The sequence below is a fragment of the Juglans regia genome, chromosome 1 (genome assembly GCF_001411555.2).
Source record: "Juglans regia cultivar Chandler chromosome 1, Walnut 2.0, whole genome shotgun sequence".
In the NCBI taxonomy this organism is placed as follows: Eukaryota; Viridiplantae; Streptophyta; class Magnoliopsida; order Fagales; family Juglandaceae; genus Juglans; species Juglans regia.
Window position 1 is genome coordinate 9,766,834 of NC_049901.1, and position 18,447 is coordinate 9,785,280.

General features: G+C 35.6%; 3 protein-coding genes and 1 long non-coding RNA gene across 8 annotated transcripts; 1 reads left to right on the forward strand and 3 right to left on the reverse strand.

Moving 5' to 3' along the window:
* Positions 1 to 359: 359 nt before the first annotated feature.
* On the reverse strand, positions 360 to 2,602 carry LOC108998586 (leucine-rich repeat receptor protein kinase MSP1). The gene has a single exon (XM_018975164.2). The coding sequence runs from the start codon at positions 2,076 to 2,078 to the stop codon at positions 834 to 836; it is 1,245 nt and encodes a 414-aa protein (XP_018830709.1). The 5' UTR covers positions 2,079 to 2,602; the 3' UTR covers positions 360 to 833.
* A 1,618-nt stretch (positions 2,603 to 4,220) lies between these two features.
* Positions 4,221 to 8,246, reverse strand: LOC108998588 (proteasome subunit alpha type-4-A-like). Of its 4 annotated transcripts, none has more exons than XM_018975170.2 (3): positions 8,064 to 8,229; positions 7,172 to 7,244; positions 4,221 to 5,152 (listed from the first exon to the last, which is right to left on the reverse strand). In XM_018975170.2, exon 3 carries the CDS (start codon positions 5,138 to 5,140, stop codon positions 4,388 to 4,390), a length of 753 nt encoding a protein of 250 aa, XP_018830715.1. In that variant the 5' UTR covers positions 5,141 to 5,152; positions 7,172 to 7,244; positions 8,064 to 8,229; the 3' UTR covers positions 4,221 to 4,387. The 4 variants fall into 4 exon arrangements, with proteins under 4 accessions (XP_018830715.1, XP_035550500.1, XP_018830713.1 ...); XM_035694607.1 differs by having other exon boundaries at positions 4,221 to 5,157; XM_018975168.2 differs by lacking the exon at positions 7,172 to 7,244 and having other exon boundaries at positions 4,221 to 5,157; positions 8,064 to 8,246.
* A 5,474-nt stretch (positions 8,247 to 13,720) lies between these two features.
* LOC108998546 lies at positions 13,721 to 14,355 on the forward strand. The gene is made up of 3 exons (XR_001997346.2): positions 13,721 to 13,854; positions 13,957 to 14,058; positions 14,218 to 14,355. It is a non-coding gene; the product is annotated as an uncharacterized LOC108998546 (long non-coding RNA).
* A 2,797-nt stretch (positions 14,356 to 17,152) lies between these two features.
* LOC108998625 (36.4 kDa proline-rich protein-like) lies at positions 17,153 to 18,447 on the reverse strand. 2 transcript variants are annotated; one of them, XM_018975228.2, is made up of 2 exons: positions 17,543 to 18,447; positions 17,153 to 17,379 (listed from the first exon to the last, which is right to left on the reverse strand). In XM_018975228.2, the coding sequence occupies exon 1, from the start codon at positions 18,208 to 18,210 to the stop codon at positions 17,551 to 17,553; it is 660 nt and encodes a 219-aa protein (XP_018830773.2). In that variant the 5' UTR covers positions 18,211 to 18,447; the 3' UTR covers positions 17,153 to 17,379; positions 17,543 to 17,550. The 2 variants fall into 2 exon arrangements, with proteins under 2 accessions (XP_018830773.2, XP_035543886.1); XM_035687993.1 differs by having other exon boundaries at positions 17,547 to 18,284.

The following is an 18,447-nucleotide window of genomic DNA, read 5'->3' on the forward strand; positions in this document are numbered from 1 at the left end:
TAGCTGGGGAAATCTCCACTTTTTGTGGGGAGAAAAGTGAAAAGTCTCTCGACAAACAAACAGGAAGGTAACGCCTGAGTGATTGAATTGAACATGAGAAGGATGAAAAGCAGTTCGGAAGAAACTTTTGTCCCTCTAAAAATGCGTCCAACGCCTTGATTTCTTGTTTGCTACTATCTTACCAGGACAAAAAAATTGGTGACTAAAAGAGAATAATCTCAAAGCTTGGTAATTAATGTACGTACGTACTTTGAGACAAATATCAAACAGAGATCATCAAAGTAACCTTAAGCTCTGAATAGTGGCAAGAACACGTACGGTACGTACGTACGCACGCACTGCCGATCGAGCATGAATGTATATAGCAATAATATATAAAGGGTCCAAAACAGGTCAACCGACACGGTCTATGTATTTAGCGTGCCCGCTCAAGATAAAGAAGGCATGTGTGATGGACCACCTGCGGACTTAGCGTGACAAACATCTCATTAGTCATTATTCTATTCATGCATTCGGCACTTCTCATTACACGCAACACTCCTCACGAGTCACGACCACCTCATTTACTCATCCCCACTATACCAAAAAAACAACATTAAAAAAACAAAAACATAAATAGAAATAGAGAACGTACATTGCTTTTACTCCAAATACTATGTATACCTCTCGATCCCTGATCTCTCACGAGTCACCCCCCCACCCCACCCCTTGAAAATATCGACACTAACAAACGTAAAGTACTGTATCATTAGATTACAGTTGCCATTAGAGAGGAAAGAATCACTCTTGTGCATTAATGCCATTCTAATCAATGTATCATTAATCCTTAAGAGCTAGCTCCCCTTATAGAACATTGAGCACTGCCACTCTGGCCTTGAGATCTGCGAACCGGCACTTGCCGGGCAAGCCGTGACTCCCGCCGATGGTGGGACCATACAGTTATACGACAGGCACAACGACGCCGTATCCGGCAATGCCGCCCCCGGTTCCAGCCTGAACCCGTTTATATAATTGTGCTGCAAGTACAACGTCTTGGTGCCACCTCGGTACACGCTCTTGACGTACTCCTCCGGCACCCTCCCGATCAGATGGTTGTTATTCAGGAACAAGCTCTCCACCCCCCTCAACACCGCCGATAACTCCCCCGTCAAGAAGTTGTGGCTCAGGTCCACGATGGAACCCTCACCGTATGATGGTGGTGTGGTGGGACCGGCGAGTGGGACCCCACCGGACAGATTGTTCCGTTGCAGTAGTAAAGAGGAGAGGGTGGGTCTGAAGAGGGGGGCCGGGATGGGACCACCGAATTGATTCATGCTCAGGTCCAGATATACTAACTCGGAGAGCGATCCCAAGCCGTTGAGTGGACCCCACATTGTATTACGCGATAGAGATAGGTAACGGAGGGACGAAGGCAGTGACGGCAGCTGCCCGTTGAGTCTGTTCCACTTCAAATCTAGATGCAGCAGCTGAGTCGACACGTCCGGTAACTCGCCTGATAGAGAGTTGGACGCCAATATGAGGACCTTGAGTCGGGGCAACCGGGTGAGACCCGGGGGGATGGATCCGGTGAACTTGTTGTAACTCAGGTCGAGGGTGTGCAAATTCGAGAGAGCCGAGAAACAAGTGGGGACGGGACCGTTCAGGCGGTTTACGGTCAAGGAGATGACTCGGAGGTTAGAGAGACGGCAGAGTTGGAGTGGGATGGGGCCGGTGACGAGGCCCGGAAAGAGGAGGAGTTGGGTCAGTTCGGTGAGTTGGGAGAGGGAGCTGGAGAGAGAACCAGCGAGTCCATGCGAACCAGAGAGGCCGGTACCGAATGAGAGAGCGATGACGCGGAGAGAAGAAGAAATGAGAGAGCAGGTGAGGCCGGAAAAAGAAGAGCATGGATCGGTGGAAGCGAAGTCCCAGGTGGAAAAGAATGCCGATCCTGGGATGTCGGTGAGGGAAGCTTTGACGGCTTTTAGTGCATTGAGATCTACGGTGCTAAGCTTTAGACGTTGATCTTCACGTTGAAGAGACAGAGAAGGGAGGAGCAAGAACAGGAGGAGGAAGCGAAGAGAGCGTATGGGTTCGTCCATGAGCAAGTGAAAAATGTGTTCTTTGGACAGTGATGTGGGAGTGTGATAAGTGGACAAGTTTGCCTTTGACACCGAGAGAGAGAGAGAGAGAGAGCCTAGGAATATGGTATGTGAGATTCAGTTTGATTGATGTAAGGTCTATAACTTTTCTCACGTTGCTTTGAGAGGGAGAGGTGGATAAGGCAGAAACGAAGGTAATCATGCGTTTCTGTTCCAAAGTTACGGTTAAAGTGGCTAAAAGGGTACCACTTTGGTACAGAGAGGGATGAATTTGACAGATTAGTAGTGTAAGCAAGCAGGAGGATGATACTTTGGTGGAGAGTCAGAAAAGGACATGACAGTGGTAGTACTGAATGCGGAGCAGGAGTGACATGGACACTGGTCCGAGACATGCATTTGTACTTACGAATTAAGCTAATTTTGGCAATGGCTTCTCGTCTCCTGAAAAGAATGTGTAACTCTTTGCTGAATACACTGTAATCGTCCACTCTGAACCCAGATTTTAAGTTTTTGAGATAATAATTTTGTTTTAAAAACAAGGATGACAACCCACTTGAAGTTAATTTCAAATTAATGAACTTTTTTATAATGGGTTGATTAGTAAAGGTGGCTCCTTTGTTTCGTTGTCTGCCCTTGTGAGCTTTGAGAAATTATTAAGTTCTTTTTTTCTTACGTTGTTCATCATGCATGTTTCAATAACAACCTTCCTCTTCATCATTATGTTTTCAATAGCTTTGAATTAGTTAAAATTGCAAAATTGGCATCCTAAGTACCTAACTTGTTTTATATGTTTATCCATTTCTTAGTTTTAAATTCTATAATTTGAACATATATTTTAAAAGATATTGATGGTCATAAATATGATACAGACTGAAATTATAGGACCAACCAACAGGTCGGTTCCATTATTAAGAATGATGTCTTAAAACTTTAAAAGAAATACTATGCATAAATTATTATTTATTTTTATATTTCACATTTATAATTTTTTTTATAAGATATAGGAGATTTTTTTATAAGGTGTAGATTTAGTGTGGAGTGGTAAATAATGACTGATGAGAGAATTTTTCAAACATTAATAACCATACCGTTTTCATAGATTAAAGATACAACTTGCTCCATAAATGCATTGCCAGAAGTAAAGGTGCAGATAACTCCAAATAACCATCCTCTTTAATCGAGGCTTTATAGTTAAATATTAGCTAACTACTTATATATAGACAGTGTCGGTGTCACCAACACACTGTGCTCAAAGCTTTATATTATTTCAACAAAAATTTAAGACAATGGTCTAAACTCGTTGCTGCCCACATTTGTAGGATGTTCTTGATTCGATAATGAGGCACATGGGTTCCTCATTAAGAGAGGAAAAAAAAAAAAAAGCACATGGTACGAGTGTGGGCACAAAAATATAAACCAGTTACTGAACAGCAAAATGTGAGTATATTTTATATATATATATATATATCCTATAGTTATTTAAAAAAATGAATTATAAAATCATGTTAGATATATAAGCCAAGGATTGCATTTGGATCCACAAATGATAAACTAGATGGAAAATTGGAGAGGTTTAGGCCGATCGAGAAGATTCTGCTCTCGATCACTCGGTTGATTGATTTTGAAGTAGCACACTAATCAGAGAGAGAGAGAGAGAGAGAGAGGGAAAAGATGGCATTCGGCTGGTATCTTTCTATACCAAACCCATCAATTCGCACGAGGCCCGCCATGCAACAAAGGGCGTATTCTGACGCGTCTGGGTCATATATATATCCCACCCACGCTTCCCGTACCTGTTTTATGTGGTTCACGCTCGTCTCTCCCTCGCTGGCTATACTCTGTCTGTCTGTGTATATGTGGGTTGATGCGTGCAGGGCCGAAGGCAGCTGCTCATGCCCATAATAATTGACATGAAAGGGTCCCATCCAAATTACTTTTGTTGGGACGGACAACTACATGGTATAAAGCTATGCCACATACTTGGAACACAAAAAATTCTCTGTAATCTAGTTATTATTTTTAAACAAAAGCTTAGATCTTAATCGTGAAACTCACCTTAATGTATATGTAACAACAACCTTACAACCTAATTGTGAAACTCACCTTAATACAATGATCATTATTTGGAGAAACAAACAGAAATATATCAACTGCAGAGAAAGAAAATTAACATTACCAAATGTGATCATTTTTCTCTGAAAAAAACAGGCTCCATTGGTTCCAATCCACTACCAAAGACATTAAGAAAAGAAAGTGAAACTCGATCAGATAACATCCTTTCTTATGAAACAGTACATAATAACATGACTTTAGGAATCCTCGGTGGTAGGTTGGTTCACTCCAAACTTCACCAGCAACTTTGTCAGAGACTCGGGCGATGAAACTTGATACTTCACAGTGCCAGAAGGTGAGAGGAAAAGCTCAGCTAATTCAAGCTTATCTGAACTAAGACTCGTGCTGTCCATGGTTTTACTGAGCACCTTCAGTGCAAGCTCGACTGCCCCTTCCCTTGTGATATCATCCTTGTAATCCTGTTTAAGCATTGATTGTGCTGCCTGGTTGTTCGCACCAATTGCAGCAGCTTTCCAACCTCCATAGTTCCCACTAGGGTCGCTCATGTACAACTGAAAACCAAGATTCTTGTCCCATCCTGCAAAAAGAAATGAAACACCAAAAGGCCGGAGACCTCCAAATTGTGTGTACCCTTGCTTAGTATCACAAAGGGATTGAACTAGCTGCTCGACCGGCATGGGCTCTTGGTAAGCAAACGTGTAGCGTTGGGCTTGGACCCTAGCTGTGTTAGTTAGGATGTTGGCATCAGACATTATTCCAGCCACAGCACATGCAACATGATCATCAATCTTGTACATCTTCTCAGTGGAACCTGAGGTTTGCAGAAGTTTGGAAGTAACCTTTTTTTCACCAACCAAGACAACCCCATCTTTTGATAATATTCCAATTGCAGCACCTGCATTTCCAATAGCCTCCATTGCATATTCAACTTGGAAAAGACGACCTTCAGGGGAGAAGATTGTCGTTCGACTATCATATCTCCTAGACATTTTGAGTTATGGCTGGACTACAAAGAAAATGACAGAAGGGGAAAATTATCATTGCTCGAATGAGAAAATAGCCAAAAGAATAAGAAGATTAACAACAGTAACCCACAAATATTTTTCGGAGCAGAGGAAAATAGGACAAAACTAAGGCCTTGTTTGCATTCAAACTCACCTCAACTCACTTCAACTCATCTCATCATTACAACTTTTTCGAATTCTCATACAAAATATAATAAACTATTTAACTTTTTCAAATCCCAAAATAACTTTTCCAAATTCCTGCACAAAATATAATAAATAATTCAACTTTTATTCTACTATTCACAAACCATCTCAACCCATCTCAATTCATCTCTGAATCCAAACCACTCCTAAGAAGCCAACAGACAAGAAGTTAAGCACTTCTGAGTACATATATGCAGATAGAATTTGAAGCATATATATTTGCAATTTTGAAGAGATTTCAAAACTATTTCCACAAGTACCATCAGTTTAGAAATGTCACAAGATTCAGGTGATTTATATAAATGATAACTATAATTAACAACATATGTAGATATTACTGTGTAAAAGACTATAGCAGGCTACAAGATGAGGGAAGCCTGACCGCATCCAAATCCTTTGGATCCCATGGATTGAAGCCATGACCTCTTAAAGGAGCGAGGCATTGCTTGAGTATGAAAACCAGTAGCCTGCTTCTAAGAGTGCCCAAAAAATTAAAACACTAGAGAAATTGCTAGCCGGGGGGGGGGGCAATGCCTCAATAATTGGAGAATACATTTTTTTTTTGGATCGGTAATCAAGAAATTTTATTCATAAGAATAGGCAAAGCCCAAGTACACAAGGAGTATACATTAGAATTACCCAACTAGTGTTTACAACTGATAATAGAAAGTCATGGACATTAAGATTGGAGACTATATTAAGCTCCCCTATCAAGGATCTATAGTTCATACCGTTATTTATGAATTCTAAATTTTAAAATTTTCTTATATTCAATTTTTAAATTTAAACAAATCTCATCACCAAGCTCAATACCATGAGATGAGATTACAAGAGCAGACAAGATGATATTTAAAAGATATCCCCTACTCACAGTCTGTAGGTGGCAACTACTTGGAACTGACATAGAACTTAAGATAGGTTAAGATAGGTAATGGGGCATCAAAACGCCATATCTCTGGAAGTAAAATTTAAAATCTTAAAATTTTTTCTGCTTTATCATCAAATTATAATTCAAGTTCTAAACCAATCAGGTAGAAACAATATCGGAGATAAATGTGGCGAAAGTTCCTGAACATAGACCGCTCATAGAGAACATAAATATTCCAAAATATGCTCAGTTCCATTTACTCTACTTCTGCATGTTGGACTCTCTCCCCATAATTGTTGACCTTGTAAATTTATGAGCATTTATTTTCTTCTCTTTCTCACTCTCCCATCATCTCCTTTTCAAAATGACATGCTTGCATGTACCATTTGGGGTGCACTTTTACAAGTTCTCTCTAGGTCACACCCTTGCAGTAGCAAGGGACAGGTATACATGAACAATCAAAGGTAGAACTTTTAACTTATGATTGAAGGACAAATACCAATGGAAGAACATGGAGTTGATGGTGCTCAAGTACGAAAAAAAAATAGTAATTTGAATGAGGTACATGACATGGGAAAATTTTGTTTGACATTAACCAAATGTGCAATAAACATATTGCAACTTCTATAAACTTCAAGACCTACAAAAAAAATCCGTAAACTTTAGGAGCAACACATAAGTTTTTCCTAAACTAATCAAATTTGCAAGACGACATAACTCAGGAAACAATGTAATCCCTTGAAAACCAAAACCAATGGGAAAAAGGGGAAGGAGGGGATTTGTAAACATCAAAGCAGCTGATTTTCAGCATATATCGTAATTATGTGGGTAATGGCTAAACAAGTGTATAATAGTATTTAGAACAAATAAGTCACCAGTTGAAATAGCACATGGAACAAGAAGAAAAGGAGAACAAAAGAAAAACTGTTTGTCCGGAAAACCTTCGTAATATAAAATGTTTGTCAAGAAATTTCTTGTTCCTCAACCGAAAGCTTTGATGTCTACACTGCACCCCTGCCAGGAGAATTTTTACAACAATCTAAGTACTACACGAATATCGCAAATAAAAACTTGGTAGTCAAAAAGAAAACCTTCGTACTGAGTCTTGTATTCTGCCCTCTAGATATATTGAAGCCTATGTAAAGGTTGTTGGATGAGGTACGAAATATTAAACTATTGGTTGATACCCCAGCAACATCAATACTTCTAACAACTAGATGTTCTCTTTTCGATTGCTTTATAGAGAATTACTTTTCTAAAACAGATCAGTTTACATATGATTGATGATAATTTGAGCGAGGTATTGACGTCCCTTCGGCGATACATATACAAATTGATGTTTTGAGAATTTGAATCCACGAATTATTAAGAGTATTAACGATTTGATACAATTTATCTTATCTTCAAATCCCAGAACAGGAAAGAAAAACACAAATACACCTAATAGATGACTCAATCGACAATCAGAGCGCCCTCTTCCTACGGTCAGCAACCGTGTGTATTCAATTCAAGGGTTCGTGGGCTTCAAGAAAAGCTTATCTAGCTTAAAGCTCTTGCAACAAAATTGGCATATTCATGTAATAAGAAAAAGCCCGGTTAAACCCAAGAATAAAAAGATTTCAAGACAGAACTTAAAAGATTGAAGAGTAATTCCACCCAAGAGATCTCCTAAACCCATAAGAAACATAAACATACGCAATAGAGAAAAAAAACACTTTTAAATCATTGATTTTTTTATTTGGGTCGTATAAATAAAATTCCCACATAAGATTGAAACTCCTAACTGAATCGTTGAAAAGCAAATATAAAAGAGAACGTCACAGATGATCTTACCTGAAGATTACTGTGGAGATCTCTCTCTTGTCCGTGTCTCTCTGCTGAACAAATCTGTAAATGCTTTTGAAGAAAATCTATGGACTGCAGGACTGGGCTTCCTCAGCTTCCTCACTTGTACACAAGGACGAAAAGCTACTTCTTCCGCAAGAAATTCGAGTACAAGTGTTTTTCTTTTCTTTTCTTTATTTTTTTCGTTTTGGAAAAAGACGCAGTCACTCTCTCATGAAAAATGGGCCGTTTCTTAAAACGTTGATGGGCCAAGATTTACTCATATACCTCCAGCCCAAGTAATAGCCCACACTTGATCGAAGCAATTATGAAGGGTATGGACTGGAATTGCTTATTACCTAAGTAGGCAACAACATTCATATATGGTACCCTATGGAAATAGCAATCAATATAAGATTGGGGATAATTTCTATTTAATTATTCATAATTTGGACATAAATCCTTCATTACATTAGTCATCTTCTGTATCAGCCTCTACTTGAACGATATCTAGAGGATTTAGGGCTTGTTTGGATAGTGAGATAAGATGAGATGAAATGGTTTTAGATGAGTTGAATAAAATATTGTTATAATATTATTTTTTTAATATTATTATTGTTTTAAGATTTGAAAAATGTTGAATTATTTATTATATTTTTTTATGAAATTTTGAAAATTTTATAATGATAAAATGATGTGAGATGATATGAGATGAATTGAGAGTATTTCTATATCCAAACGGAGCCCAGTGGTTTTAATTATTTATTCAATTACTTGTTTGGTTTTTAAGGGAAAATTAAATTTTTTTTTAAAAAGGGACAATTATTTCACAATCTTATGGAGGAAAAAATAGTGACGCGTTTTTAGGTGGAAAAGAAGAAAAGAAAACATAGATCTACAAAATTCAAATTAGTAATTAATAAGTCAATGGTTTTGATAAGTTAGTAGCCGTAATTTTTCAGCTTCGTTTGCATTTAAAATCTACATCAACTCATCTTATTTCATCATTATAAATTTATCAAATTTTTACATAAAATATAATAAACAATTCAACTTTTTCAAATCTTAAAATAATTTTTTTAAATTTTCACATAAATAATTTAATTTTTATTCTACTATTTACAAATTATTTTAATTTATTTTAATTCATTTTTAAATCCAAACTACTTCTAAAAGTTAGAGCTCTCTAGTTCTAGAATTGCAGACATGAGGCAGTCCAAATACAAATGCTGTAACACTATTTCTCTAGCTTTGCAGATACATGATGGAAATGTATATGACTGATCAAAGAAGTTGTAAAGACACGCAATACGTACAAGTAACTGAGCTTGGCCTTCAATGCATGAACGATAAAGTTCAGGTGGCATTTTATAAGGCACCTGAGAGTTTGAGACAGGCGAGATGACAAACTTCGTACAGAGGGCCAGGCATCGATCTCGAACAGTCAAATATGCACTGTTTGTTGATGAGATAGATGGGAAAAGCTGCCAGCCTGTCTGCTGAAACCGGCTAATAGAATTTCAGACATACAACAAAGAATACTGTTAGAGCCGCCGCACGCTGAGCCACCGCTGACTCTAGTATATATTTTTATTTTTGATATGCATTTTTTATAATTATTTTTTATAAATTTTTTAATATTTAAAAAAAATAAAATAAATTTATAATATTATTAAAATACATTTCCTTAATTATAAAATAAAAAAAATTATTAAAAAAATACTTCTTTAATCACAAAGTAAAATAAAAAATAATTTTTTTTACTTTATGATTAAGGAAGTATTTTTTAATAATATTATAATTTTTTTCTTTTTTTAAAATATTTTAAAAAATCTATATAAAATTAAAATTACATATAAAAATATATATTATAGAGCCAGCGGTAGCTCCTAGCAGTAGCTCTATCATTATTCTACAATAAATTTTTATCTATTCTCACATCATCAAATTTCTTCTTTATTTTTTTTTTATGAGTATTAATATACGCAATACATTTTTACAATATATTTTATAATAATATTATAAAATAAAGATATTTTTATAAACTAATATTATTTTTATAAAATATTATACAATATTATTCCTCGTTTAACACATTATTATAAAATATATTATAAAAAATATTATAGATAAATCATTTTCTATTTTTTATTTTTTATCTATTTTCCTTTTTCTGTCTCTCCCTCCCTCTCACCCCACTGCAACTTCTCTACTCTCTCTCTCTAAAATACATATTCTCTCTCTAAAATATACTTTCCTCATTCTCGTATGTAGGCCGAGCAACCTATTGTCGATCTCCTTTGCAAGCCAAGCAATCAAAAGATTGTCGATCTACTCAGTAAGGGAAAATGAAGCTTCATCAAGTGCCTAATTATTCCTATTGCTGCCTCAAACAAATTCAATCATTTCTCTTCGTCACGATTCTTTCTTATTAGCATTTTTGTTGTCGTTGCAATTGAATTTAAAAACTCTGGCCTATCAAATTTGAATTTATTTGGGCCATTTCATTTATTTCACAATCTGGGATCATTAGATTTATTAGGTAGTGACATCATAAGTATTCTAGCAAGCATAAAAATAATTGTTAAATTGACAAGTCTTATATTGCATGATTGCAATTAACTTGAAGAAATTATAGAATTTTCACCGAAACTAGAAGAGGTACATGCTTAGGGATGCATATCACTGGAAAGTTTATCAGAAATATCAAAAGTATTTCATTTTCCATGGTTATGGTAAATTCACTTGTCCAGTTGCTCTGCCCGTAAAAGAGACGAAAGTGTATTTTGGAGAGAGAGGGGGGAAGTTGCAACGACGTGGGGGAGGGAGAAAGAGATAGGAGAGGAAGAGATGAAAAATAAGAAAATAATATGATTAGAGGTGATTAACGGTCCGGTCGGACCGAACGGACCGACCGGACCGGACCGAGACTTAGACCGGTCCGGTCCGGTCCATATTTTAGAGGACCGAAATCATTCGGTCCGGTCCACGGTCCACAATTTTTTCGGACTGGACCGGACCGAATGAAAAATTAAAAAAAAAAATATTTTTTATATATAATAATTGTACAATTAACAATATAAATTTTTAAATATATTATTAATACTTGTTAATATTCTATAAATTAACAATATTTTATATATATCTTCATTTAACCTATCACTATTAACAATATAAAATTTTAAATATACTATTAACACTTGTTAATATTCTATGAATTAATAAATATATAATATCAATTAGTTAATTATATAGTAATTATATAAATTAATAATATAATTTTCATCTAATTTATGATCATTGACCATATAAAATATTTTTTTATTGAGTTTGTTACATAATCCACATTAATAAGTCACTTAATTTAATTTAGTATTTTAAATAAATTTTTTTATTAATTATTTAAAAAAAAAAAAAAGAGGGCGGACCGACTGGACCGGACCGGTCTGGTCCGGAAAAATAATAGACCGAAAATTTTCAGTCCATCACCGGACCGGACCGGACCGGCCCGTTTGCAGCCCTAAATATGATGCATGTGAGTGTAGATGGAGATTTATTGTATGTCTTACGTGATGAAATTTTATTGGCCGGTGTGAAAATTGGGTTTTCACCAACCAGTTGGGAGTTTTTGCGAGATAGATATATGTAAGAGTAGTGATATACTGTCGTCCAACAACAATGACCGCTGAACGTATCGTCTAGTTTAAATTTATTTTTATATTTTTTTAACATATTTAAATATTTTTAAAAATATATCAATACATTAAAAGTTATTTTTTTAATTATTAAAAAAATTAAAAATAAAATAAAATATATAAACAGTAAAAATGAATGGACAACTGAAACAGTATAATAGTATTTCTCTATATCTAATGACAGAAGTGTCCCTAATGGACTACTTTACACAGACTACTTTTCATCTGTTGTACCTTTTTCTCGTCACTAGGGTCCCTCATGTCGACCCCTGGATTGGGACCAGTCTCCCTACTGCTTAGGGGTGTCAATATTTGACATGACCCATTAACCCAACACGAACACGACACGATAAAAGCGGGTTAGGGTTTATCCTTAACGGGTTCGGGTCAAAACGGGTTGACCCGTTAAGACACGATAGCTTAACGGGTTGATAACGGGTCAACCCGTTATAACCCGTTAAGAAAGTTAAAATTACAATTATACCCTTATACCTAAAAAATAAAATTATTAGAATTTTAATTTCGATATTTTTATTGTTTAGATTGTAATTTTGGACTTATAGTTAGTTTTATATTTTTTTATAGATATTATAATTTTAATATTTATATAAAATTATGCTAAACTTAACTAGATTAAAGAGGTTAATTTTAGGTTTGTTTCAATCCATTTACATAAATAAGTTAAAATGGGTTGACACGACACGACCCGTTATGTTATTGGGTCGTGTTAGGGTTTGAGATTTTGACACGATAAGCTTAACGGGTCGGGTTAGGGTTGACCTATATAGTATAATATACATGTCTTGACACGACACGAACACGACCTGTTAACACGATTTGACACCCCTACTACTGCCTATGTGCATATTCTGGGCATTAAATGGGAAGGGGAGCAAGTACTATACTCTATAGCTTATAATTTCTAATGGAAAATGCTTATAATTTTTATTTTTTATTTAATAATTAAGGAAATAATTAATAGTAAATTGGTATTCTTTTTATTTTTAAAAATATTTTAAAATTAGTTGAGAGAAAAAAAAAAAATTACATAGCATCATTCTCGATCTTATAGCATTAATTTAATGGGCTAGAAGGATTATCTTAAAGATAACTTAATACCTGGTAGGGCCTTTCACGAATCAATGCTTTTGTCAATGTCACTAATCATAGAGTCTTTTCCATTCTGATGATCTTGAGATTATTGTCTGAATCTAGAAGCAAACCAAGGAAAGATGATACCATCAGACTATTTTTCTTCTATCCTTTTTGGTATTTTCCCGTACCGCAACTCACTGAACATGTGCATTGTCGGCCGTCGTTGCTGCTTCAAGAAGCAATTCAAGTGACCCGCGACAAACTTTCAAGAAGCATTAATTTAGAAATAAGATTAATTATATACATATGCCTGCAAAATTCATAATCATAATCACTAGAAATATGATTTTTACGTCTAAAATATTTCCATCGATGCTCAAATCCAAGCTAAAAAATATCATTTGCGATAAAGTAAAACTCAACACTAAATTTAGTCGCAAATGATATCATACGGCGATTCCAATATTGTATTTTTTTTTACAGCAAAATTTTATATTTTTTTATTATTGTAAAAATTATTACAAGAAAAATAATTTTTTTTTGCTACCAATTCTTTTAAGAAAATTTTACTTTGATCGCAAAAAGTTAAGTTTTTGCATTTCAATCATTTTTAAAAATTCGTCGTTAAAAATAACGTTTTGTGATCAAATTAAAACTATTGTTACAAATAATATGGATGAAAAAAATTAATTCCGACATCTTGATTTCTTCAACGGCAACATTAATTTGTCATTAAATGCTCTATATGATATTTAACTATTTGTGAGGATTATTTAACTATTTACAGTAATGTTATATCACCGCAAAATATTAATGTTAAAAATAAAATGTCGTAAAATCCTTTTAAAATTTTTTCCTCCTATTTTTCCCCAACTCCCATTCTCTCATGCGAAAATTCTATGACGTCCACTCGCTGCCGTGACTCGCTGCCGTGCCAGCCCTTCGTCAGAGTCATGCCACGGTCAGTCCGACGCCCCTATCCATGCCGTCAACCTCTACCATGCCCACCGGTAAGCCTAACTCCTCATTTCTCTGTCTCTATATCTCTTTGTCTCTCCCTCTCTTTTACAGTAGCCACACCTTTGATGTTGTCGACAAAAACTCCACCGCAGCGCCACCGTGACCAGTTGAAAAGGGAATTCCACGATGTCAAGCTGATTGCATGCTACACATCCCTTGCCCTCAAACTCGAGATTTGTTAACATGGACAATAGGTAAACCCTAGACTTTATTAGCTAGAAGTTGAATTTCCGTTTGATTAAAGGAAAATTACAAGCTAAGCGCTGTGAAAAACATACATATCAAGTTATACTTATGAAAAAATATTGGTACATTCTACCATTGTTCTAAGTTTCTTTTTTGTCGATACCCAGGTCCATATAGGATGCAAATGTATTTCTACTGAATTATTTTCAAAATCCTCTCCAGGTGCGCATTTTACTGATTTACTTTTTTGGTTGGTTGATTAATAAGTTCATAATATTTTTCTCCAATGATGCGGCACATGAAGATAATAGTTTTACCATAAGAAAATAAGTCTTTCTGTTTCTTGCTTTAGATCAAGTGGAGGATTAGTAAACATGCATTATTGAACTCTGTAATTAAATTTGTAAACGTTTGAGAAGAATTACTAAACTGCTATTATTTTTTTCCTGTTAATTAATATGTTTTCTCTTGTCAGGTTACCAGATAACTTGTATGCACTTTTTAATGAGATTACATAACTTACCAAAAAAACAAATCTTTCCTGAATCTCCCAAGCTTTGCAAATTTTTCTTGCGAATGAATATATGGTTCAGATCAAAGTTTTATTATTTGTGCTTTAGTTTAAGCTCATGTTATTTTTGTTGGAGGAACTTGAAACTCTATTCCAGGATTGTCTAGTGCAGACATCTATACCCATGGTAATTTATTTTCACAATTATTTTCTTGGACTCACTCTCTTCTCTACTTAAGAGTGATGTATCACATATGAAAATTAGTTATTAGAGTGATTATCAACCTTGATTCTTTATCCGTCAAATTCGAATATCCAATGAGGATGGGAGTTTAATTTACTGGTTGAAGTGACAAGCATTAGTTATGCTTGCAACAGTTGCATTAATCATTACCGTACTTGGATGTATTTCTAATGGGTTACAATGTGTAAACACTTTTGCGTGTTCTTGTAACTTCAATATGCTTACAAATTCCAAACCCCGTCTGAATATTGATTAAGTTGAATACTTCATACACCCTAGCTTTCGCTAAAAGATACACTTGTTGCTATTGGTGTCTGTTTGCGTTTTGTAAAATAGATAGTTGTTTCCATTGTTGATTTATTGACTACTTACACTTTCCTTGGTTTTCTTTCCTTGTATGGAAATGTGGTATTCTCAATGAGTTTCTGAATTGCCTTTCCACCTAAGTGGAATAGCATATATGGACTCCCTTTTTATTTTCTGGCAGGTTGATAAATTGACACTAGTTTGGGGAAAACCACGGCAGCCATCTTTGGCGCCTAAGCTGGGCTTTGTTGAGGATCATAAGTTCTATTGAAAATTGCAACGTATTTTTACCAAGCAGATGTTTATCATTTCATAAAATTTGAATTTGTATCTCTAAAAATTTGAGGCAGTGGCAGGTGTGTAATGAATACTAATTATTTGTCAAACTTCTATGTTCTTTATGCTTTAGATCACCAACTATGGATGTTTCTTGTTTATTGTGCTTGCAGGCAGAACCTATTTTTGCTGATAGATAAAGCTAGAACCTATAGATCATATAGCAAGGTATGCATTATTTGGATCTTCTCTTCTTTTGCTGTGTTGGGAAAATTGTTTCTTGTTTTTCCTCTTGTTTGGTTTTATATGCTAATTTGTACATGTTTATGCCTTGTATATTAGTCCAACTTATTAAACAAATTGTCTTCTAACAAAAATTCTAATCACACTAATATAAGTTCAAACCTTTTACGTTCTTTGAAGATGTGAACGGATATCTTGGTTGATACATGTCGATCAATTTTATAGACTAGGCTAAACCTTAGCACAATTGATCTTCTAACACATGAAGTACTGAAAAAGGGGACTAATTTTTAGACTAGGCCATGTATACATATTTATGCTATCAAGTGTTTTATGCTTCCTGAGTTTAGATGAACATTTAATGTACATGTTTCTTGCCTTACTCCTTTCATTTCCTCTGATATCTTTAGCATTTTTGTGTTACAATGATTTGAGAATAACATCGAATATTTTTGCAAGAGCCCGATACAAAGATTTATGCTAATATGTTGTACTTGATAATATATGCTTACAGGTTTTGTACTTTGATGTGCCATAAAAAGTCTAAAGTTGCACATTTAGAATATAATGTAATTGCTTTATGGATTGTAATTTAATGTATATAAGAGTTTTTATGGATTGTACTATAATGTAATTGTTTAGAATATAAAGCAAGTGCTTTGTGTAATTGCTTTATGGATTATAATTTAATGTAAAATGTGTACTGTTTTAATGTATTTTTTTCAATACTATTTTTTTAAAATTTTGTAACATACTATTTCTGGCAATATATGTTCGTTGGAAATATTTTTTTTTGTCACAAATACTTATTTAAGTCAATCTTAATCGAATAAGTATTTGCAAACAAAACAAATTTGTGCGACCTTCACGACGGAACATATTTTTTGTGGCGATATAATCTTCGCTTAAAATTATTTGCAACTAAAAATCGTATTATAAAGGACCTTTTCTGGGGAGAAAAAATCATCGGGAAAAATTCTACCGGCAATAATTAACCATGGTTGGTGATTTTTTGGGACAACATTTGAGACAACTTGCAGCAATATAGATTGCCGCAAATGGCGTCAACCAATTTCATCGTAAATGTACACATTTTTGCGATTATATTTCAATTCGATGTGAAATGCTTTTTGGGATTCATAATTACCAACCATCTTGTGTCGATTCTTAAGTGATACTAAAAAATAATTGTGACACTGACCATTCTCTTTGTGAAGCTTTTAGGGGACGCAAAAAACTATTTTTCTTTTAGTGAATTTAAGATTCGTATGCATGCAGCCAAAAGACATGGACCAGATAGTCACGTGGAGTCACCGATACAAGTCCATGTACTACGTTCGTATCATATATAATTGTCATTCCCATGCAGCGAAAGCACTAGGAAACGCACATTCACGTGAAGCGCCGATACAGAAACCGATCAGGCCGCCAGGGGTGTGTGTGAGACTGGGAAATAAATATATATAAATATATATATATATATATATATATATATAGGGAGAGAGAGAGAGAGATCATGAGGTTCTCATTAACTATACGAAATTAAACAAGTTCATTCATAATACGTACGTACATGAACTACTACTGCATGCGTATAAAACATGCAACACTATTGTCCGGCCCACTAAAACATTTATTCCCACAGTATATCATTTTGATGCAGATGGACGTACGGAACATTAACATACAAATTCTGTAAAAAGTACATCGATCTAATTCCTTTTTATTTTCCTTCCACGACACATATTCCTGCAAGCATCAAACAAAACAGTACTATTAGTCGTTACATTTATTGACATGATTTTCATTTATAGATCCCAAATAATCTAGTTAGAAAGCAGAAGAATTAACATCAAACCAAGTAAAACAAAAAACTAACTCAAAGAAAAAAGAAAAAGAAAAATTGGAGTACCAGCCTAATTATGCGGGACATTTAAACCCTGGCGGTGGAGTTTTGCCACAATCAACGAGGAGCTGAAGAGCGATGGGAATTATGATATTGAGATTCAGAAGCTTAGCCTTAATGGTGGTGCAGAGGCATACAGCGGCATCCAAGTCCAACAGTCCTTGCAGCACTGGACAGCATGTGTCCTTAGCACTACTGCCAATCCCTACGTGCACAAGGCCGCCTAATACGTCCACGCATGCACCTAGCTTCAGAGCGTCAATGGGGCATGTTTGGGGTGCTGGTGGAGTCGGCGATGGCAGAGCATGAGGTGGGGGAGGAGGGCATGGCTTTTCTGTTGGGGGAGGCTTCGGCACTACTGGTACTGGTGGGTAAACAATGGGAGGTTTGGGAATAACAGGAGGCTTCACAACGGGAGGTTTGGGGACATAGGGAGGGTAAACAGGAGGCTTGGGTATTACTGGAGGTTTAGGTATGTGGGGGGGCTTTACCACTGGAGGCCGAGTCTTTGGTGGGAGAGGATGATGAAAGGGTGGCTTTATGTGGGGAGGGTGTTTAGGTGGGAGTTTTGGGGGATATTTTGGAGGAGGACAGTAGGGTAAAGCAACAGAAGTGAGCAAATTAGCAGCCAAGTTTAGTAGTAGAAAGAGAGAAGCCAGGGCATATTTCCCCATCTTCTTCAACAAACTATACTACTACTCGGGGATGTGTTGGAGTATTCAGTACTGAATGAAGCTACCATTTGATGCTTCTGCCTTCTTATAGACGTACATGAGCGATCAATCATAGAGTCAAGTCATGTTTTTTTCCTTGAAAATATTAATGGATTTTCATTCTTTTTTGTGAGGGGGGGTTTCCTTGTTGCTCTCTAGAGGGCCACCACGTTGTATTCTTTCTTGGATAGTCAATGA